Below are 7,466 nucleotides of genomic sequence, written 5' to 3' on the forward strand. Positions count from 1 at the left end.
ATATATATATATATGTATGTATGTATATATATATATATATATATATATATATATATATATATATGTATACATATATATTTATATGCCCCTGCTTATAGTTTCTAGTAATTGTTTAAATACTAAACAGGTCAAAGTGCTCTAGGAGGGAGGAGTGTGGCTACTAAGCATTAGGTCATTGAGGATTATTGACATTGAAGCTTAAATATTTGATGGTTATTTAGATTATAGTGTTTAGGAGCTAATATTGAGCATATTTTCTGCGTGAACAAAAGGAACGAACTTGAGCGATGTAAGTTGGGGTGGAATATATTTTTGTTTGTCATGTACACTAAAGAAATACTAGCTTCGCTAAGAGATCATGTTTTCAGAATGATACTAACAGGTCATTAAACAAAAAGGAACCATGTATGATTACAGCACAAAAAGGGAATGGAAGAGCTTGGGAAAAGCAAAATTATTTATAAATTCACCCCGAACCCCAAAATTACACCCATGACTATCAACCAAACGAGCTCGATTCCATAACAAAAACAAGCAGAAGAAATGACACGCATGAAGAAATGAAAAGACAATTAAAGCGAGACGACAAATATTTTGTCTTTTATCTCAATAGTTGTTTTAGATCCAAGGCCGGTACTCCTTTATTGGGTGAGCTAGTTTAAGTAAAATTTTGAAATATATTTGTTGTTGTTTGCACGAGAAATTTGATCATGGGAATTAACGCAAATAATTGTTAGAATTCTGATATTAAATTTTTGTCAATCAGGTCGAATTTATCAGGTAAAAATTTGGGAAAATCAACGGGTCTAATTGAAACCTAAGCTAAGAAACACTAGCTGTTAAATTTTTTGTTCTAATTATACAGTGGAGAGAGTCAAATTGCCATAAAAAGAAATGATAAGTAGTGGACATTGAAGAGAGCAAAATTTTTTGAAAGAAAAGTTTTGGGAGGAAGTAAAGAGTTATTAAAAGATTTGGATGTTTGAGATAGTACTAATTATATTTTCGAAGTCTTCTTAAGTTCAGATTGACATGTACAAAAGAGCGCAAGGATTTTTGGGAATATTTTGGTAGAAAGAAACTGATCTATTGAAATTTCAATTTCTCATTTTTCGCAACCCACCCTGCATGTCCTCCAAACCCTACTTCCTCAAGTCCAATCCACGTCAAAATTTAACTGGTGTGTCTATAGACAATTGCGTACGGTTTGAGTAAAACAACTGACTTTTTTTTTATAGTTTTCTTTTATATTCCCAAAAAAATTTAATGTATCCAGATAAGTTTTTATAAAATTTCAAAGTATTAATGATGACAAAAAATTCACACGAAAAACGAACAGGAAGATTTAAGTTATCATCTCTTACTCTTTTTTAAAATCATAGAGATCATATGGAGAATAGTTAAATATTGACTGAAAACAGACATTGGTAAATCATAAATTGAAGCAAGGCATTGAAGCAAGGCAGATAGATCAGACATATCCATAACTGTGAAAGAATAAAAATTAGCAAGCATTCAGAGATTGAGCGACACGAAACATGAGTTTTCTTAATCCTGAAATTAGCCAACCAAATAAACAACCGAATTCAAGTCAAATAGAGCAAACGTTTACTTAAGATAAACTACAGCTTGTGACCAACATTCTACGACCCCTGAAACCTTTATGCGTTAGGTCAAAATGTTTTAAAAGGGACGAAACGTTACGTTTTGCTGATAAAACTGATAAGGTTGAGCACCCATAGGAACAAGAAAACGTTCAGAGTGAGAGAGAGAGAGAAACTTACGATGCTGAAGAACTGCGGCTCGTCAGTCATTTTTTTGTGAAAGCGAGGAAGCTCGAGTGAATCATTGGTTGAGTGAATCTTTGGTTAGTTCTCAGTTTTTAAAAATTGTTTTTATCTTGTGAGTTCTTGGTGAAAGAGCATAGTTTTCTAGTTGCAGTAAATGAACCTGCCGAGTTAATCGAAATTGTTTTGTGTGGATATAATAAGTTTCTAGCCAGTAATTCAGCCAATGTGGGGCAGAATTTATCATAGTTGTCGGATTAGGAAGTTAATTGCAAGCATTAGGGATACTTCAGGATAGTTTCAGTGAACTGGTTTGATTTAGTGTGAACCATTAGTTGGTTTTGAGAGAAAAACTACTTTTGGATTGTTGAAGTGATTCAATTGTTTGTTTCTGGCTATAACAATATTAGTTGCTGGTATTACAATTCTTGATTAGTAATTCAATTACATCCGGAGTGAAGTTTTTAAACAGTCAAGAGAGCGAATTCTTTGTGGACAACACAGTACACTCCCTACAAAAAGAGGAACCAACAAACAAATCTTTCGGAATTTTGATAGAGTTTTGGGCACTAAACATTCCCCAACTACAAGCCTTCTAACAACAAAAAAAAACAAAATTCTACAATCACATAGTCTGCTCTGTCCCTTTTTGGTCAACGTATGATTGATTCGCTCTAATTAGTCAACCAAAAGCTTTTTCAGATCCTTTTTGTCCTGATTCTAACGTTATTCTGTGGTTCTAACGTCGTTGCTGGCAATCGAAATTTCGATTCTGACAGAGAAATGGAAGAGCACGTTACGGCAAAAACAAAATACGAAGGTGAACCGTTCAAGGAGATGTTGGATTGCGGCATTGCACGGTGGGACAATAGTAAGAACATGAAGGTTGCAGAAATGGCAACCGAAGCACTCGAGGAAATTGCTAACAGTGAGTTGGAAGATGATACAACTTTTAGTGACGATGTTTTTAGTGATGATGACAGCTGCTTCGATAGTGGCGACAAAAATAAGTTTTACTGCATGGACGACGATGTGCTGCTTCCAGACATTCGTGAGCTGCACAGTATCTCTGATTTTTTTTTGGGCCAACGAACTGACAGTTAGTAAAATAAGCTCTAATGAGTTGATAACGTGTGAACACATCACGTCCGGTCCTTGAATGCCGTACTTTGGCAAATTGATAGATGTGGGAGAAACAGCTATTCCGCGTTTTAATTTTTCTCAGGCGATTTGGCCACAGCAGCAGAAGTTATCCTTAGTGGAATTTTGATTGCTTATAGTTCACTCAAAGGTAAAATCAGTACTGGGTCGCAGCACACTAATCAACTTAGTTTGACTTAAACCTCATCTGAAGATAACTGTGATAAATTACAAGTTTTGTAACTTTTCCAACAGACGATGCCTATCGGGAAGCAACCAACAGTTAAGCATGGAGTCATAGGAAAACCCTGATGAATTCCCACGTAGAAGCAAAGAAGAAAAATCAACTACACAACCGAACTCAGGCAAAAATTTATTTGCCAAGACCTAGAAAAAAACGCAGTTGATGAGACCGACAAAACTGAAAACTAGGACGCAAACATTTTCGCAACTGTTGGAGGCAGCGGTGATACTATACAGGAAGGTGAAACTGGTTTTGTAACTTCGCGTCAGCAGCTAGGGCATGCCTATATCAAAATGCTGGAGAACCGGAGCTTTGATGCAGTTATATTGGTGGCTGATGAATCAGCCATTGATGATATTTTTAATCACTCAACCACTGATGAATTAGTGAGGTCCGACTCCTTCAATGATGACCCAGATAGAAGTGTTTGTTGGTTCGCTTGATGTGGTTTTTGGGTTTAGTTCAGATGAAGTTGGAAGAGCCAAGCTACTCAGAAAGGAAATAGTTGCCGAAAGACGGAAGGAAACGAAATAACTGTTGGAAGAATCTGCGAGTCATGTTTGGATAGGACTAAAGTTGAAAAAGTTGGCCATTGGAAATAGATTGCAAGAATAACAGTTGGTTAAACTCGGAGCCTCAATTACACTACTCAGACGAGTTAAAATCAAAAGGGAGTTATTCCTATGCTAAAAAAAGTTGACAATTGGAAATAGATTGCAAGAATAACACTTCGTTAAACTCGGAGCCTCAATTACGCTACTCAGACGTGAAAAATTCGAAAGGGATTTATTCCTATGATGCAGGTGATGGAATTTGTTAGAGCGAACAAAATTTACTAAGCTCAGTCAAGCAGTCACTGCTGGTGGGTCAAAGCAAAGTTTATACTGCAGAAGAGGTCTTTCTCATTAAAAGTTCAGATAGCAAATTGGAGTGTGAAGTGCTGCACATCCAGAAGGTAGAGTTTGGTGACGATAAAACTTTGTCAACTTCAGAGACAAGTGATCTGGATCTGAAATTTTCGAATGATGGAGAAAACGCTTTTGCATTTGTTTTTGGAGAGAGTGTGGTGGCAGTACATTTCAAAAGTTCTTATTCGAAGCAAGATACTGAATGGGAGCAGTTCTTGGATTTCGAAGTCAAGAAAGCAATAGGTACGATCAATATCAAAGGTCGATAAGCTTATTTGGCCCCGAAGAGATGGTACAATTTCGGAGGGAGGTATCGTGTATTTCTTCTCCGAACATTTTGAGGGCTATTGACGATCAGAGAAGTCTGAATTTGGAGTACCTTGAGTTGAGCAGCATGCTGTTTATTGGGAAACAAAGTGTGGGTCCGAAAGAGAAGTGGAACAAACTGAATTTGGTGTATCAGTTGTCCAAGGGAGTGTGGCGTAAACGAAAAAAAGGTTGAAGAATGAGACTGGAGGCGGACATCCTTTCAAGCTTCAGAAGAAAAAAGAAGAGTTGACAAAGTTGGTAAAGTTGAACTGTCTGATGTGAGAGCAAGTAAGTCTATTCTGACGAAGCTGCAGCTCTTATGATTGTGAGATATTATGCCATTTGTTGAATAAGGAGATCAAAATTGAATCAATGGATCTGCTGTTAATACTGAGGTGCATATGCTCTAAATCCCAAAAACTATTGGAAAAAGGTGGACAGTTTAATTGCAGTGTTTGGTATTAGGTTAGGCTTAGACAGAGTTAGGATTGTTGATAGAGGATTTTTACTGTGAACTTCTTTTCAGCAAGCGCTTTTCGCTCAAAAACAATTGGTTGACAGAGAGATTGATATATATATATATATATATATATATATATATATATATATATATATTTATATATATATATATATATAAGTGTATATATATATATATATATATATATATATATATGTATATATATATATATATATATATATATATATATGTATATGTATATATATATATATATATATATATATATGTATACATATATATTTATATGCCCCTGCTTATATCTTCTAGTAATTGTTTAAATACTAAACAGGTCCCAGTGCTCTAGGAGGGAGGAGTGTGGCTACTAAGCATTAGGTCATTGAGACTAATTGACATTGAAGCTTTAATATTTGATGGTTATTTAGATTATAGTGTTTAGGAGCTAATATTGAGCATATTTTCTGCGTGAACAAAAGGAACAAACTTGAGCGATGTAAGGTGGGGTGGAATATATTTTTTGTTTGTCATGTAAACTAAAGAAATACTAGCTTCGCGAAGAGATCATGTTTTCAGCATGATACGAACAGGTCATTAAACAAAAAGGAACCATGTTTGATTACAGCACAAAAAGGGAATGGAAGAGCTTGGGAAGAGCAAAATTATTGGTTGACAAAGTTGGTAAAGTTGAACTGTCTGATGTGAGAGCTAGTAAGTCTAATCTGACGAAACTGCAGCTCTTATAATTGTATGTTGCTATGCCATACATTCATTATTAGCTCAAAACTGAATCAATGAATCTCCTGTTAATACTGAGGTGCACATGCTCTAAATGACAAAAAAAAGCTGTTGGAAAAAGATGATCAGTTTAATTGCAGTGTTCGGAATTAGGTTAAGATTGGACAGAGTTAGGATTGTTGATAGAGAATTGGTTGAACGTGAGCTTCTTTTTAGACCGCGTTTTTCGTGGAAAAACAATGGTTGACCAAGAGTTTCATATATTTGATCCTGCTTATATCTTCAAGTAATGTTTTATTCACTAAACAGTGCTCTGGCCATTGTCTAACCTTCAGTTACTGAAGCCCTAATTAAGTGATTCGCTGGGTTCCGAAAAATGTAACTCTGTGCAACATTCTAAGACCGCTTTTACCTTTATACGTTAGGTCAAAATGTTCTAAAAATAACGACACGCTACGTTTTGCTGATAAAAATCTGATAAGGTTGAGTACCCTTAAACACAGGAAAACGTTCATAGGGAGACTTACGAGGCAGAAGTGGTTCGTCAGTCAACTTTGTGAAAAAGAGAATGCTCGAGTGGAGCATTGGTTCTCAGGATTGGAAATTGTAGTAATCTTGTGAGTTCTTGTTGAAATAAAATGGTTTTCTAATTGCATTAATTGAAACTGTCGATTTAACTGAAATTGTTTTCTTTTGGATATAAAAAATTTCTGGCCAGGAAATTAGCTACTGGGAGGCAGAACTTATCATAATTCTTCGGATTAGGAAGTGAATTGCAAGCATTCCGGATACTTGTGGATAGTTTGATTGAACTGGTTTGAATTAGTTGCTGGCATTACAATTCCTGATGATTAATTCAATTATCCGGAGTGAAGTTTTCAAACAGTCGAGAGAGCAAAATTTTTGTGGACAACACAGTGCACTCCCAACAACAAGAGAAACCAACAAACAAATCGTTTGGAATTTTGATAGAGTTTTGGGCGCTAGCCAGTCCCCAACTACAAGCCATCTAACAACAAAAAAAAAAACAAAATTCTACATTCCCATGGTCTACTCCGACCCTTTTTTGTCAACGTGTGGTCAACTCTCTATAATAAGTCAACCAGAAGCCTTTTCGGATCTTTTCCGTCGTTTGTATCCCCCCCCCCCCAGCATTGTTGGCGCAAATTATTTGCACCCCTCAGACGTACGTGTCAAATTTTTTACATAATGATTTACTGTGTAATGGCACGTGCTCTGTAACTGGGGGGCGCATAACGCACTGGCGGGCAGAAACGGAAAATATCCGCCTTTTCATTATCAATATTGGTCAACATTGATCATTACATACTCATAATCGGTTGAGCGCGGCCGTTTCCTATATCAACACCCCAGCTACGGATCCAACTTTCATTTAAAATGAGCTTACCTTAACTCAACTGAGGTAAATATACATGCAGTTTACTGAGTCCGTAAATTTTTCAAACGCAGTCGCGCAAACTGCTGACAAATTTTTTAAAATGAAAAATGCCTGATTTTGTAAGGAATTGGCTCTCGGGGGGGGGGGGGGGGGTAGAGAGGGGAGAGAGTAAGAATTTAGAAGCTGGAGACCTCTGTAGTGAATCATCTCTTAATCGCGTGTTTTCGTCTGCAGCTCTGCAATCACTCTGCCGATGAAACAGACAGTGTTGTGCTCCTCCTCCCCCACCACCACAGCTGCAATGTCCCTCCTTATCCCCCCTGCCCCTCTGGTCGGCTGTGCTCCCCCAGGGGTCACTGGTCTGGACAACAGTGGACACTGTCAAAGCAATGACGTATTCAAACAAGGACGTGTCATCTCTACCACAAAACGGGTAAGTTTTCAGTGATTCAAATTTTGCCCATTTCTC

General features: G+C 36.8%; 1 protein-coding gene across 1 annotated transcript in view; it reads left to right on the forward strand.

The window, feature by feature from the left end:
• Positions 1-7,466, forward strand: part of LOC142344329 (uncharacterized) — a 32,713-nt gene that overhangs the window by 22,406 nt on the left and 2,841 nt on the right. Inside the window, exon 3 of the mRNA XM_075395917.1 lies at positions 7,232-7,430. Within this exon, the coding sequence (XP_075252032.1) occupies positions 7,232-7,430 (199 nt within the window). The remainder of the gene's footprint in view (positions 1-7,231; positions 7,431-7,466) is intronic.

Source organism: Convolutriloba macropyga, chromosome 8 (genome assembly GCF_964194025.1).
Source record: "Convolutriloba macropyga chromosome 8, txConMacr16.3, whole genome shotgun sequence".
Classification (NCBI taxonomy): domain Eukaryota; kingdom Metazoa; phylum Xenacoelomorpha; order Acoela; family Convolutidae; genus Convolutriloba; species Convolutriloba macropyga.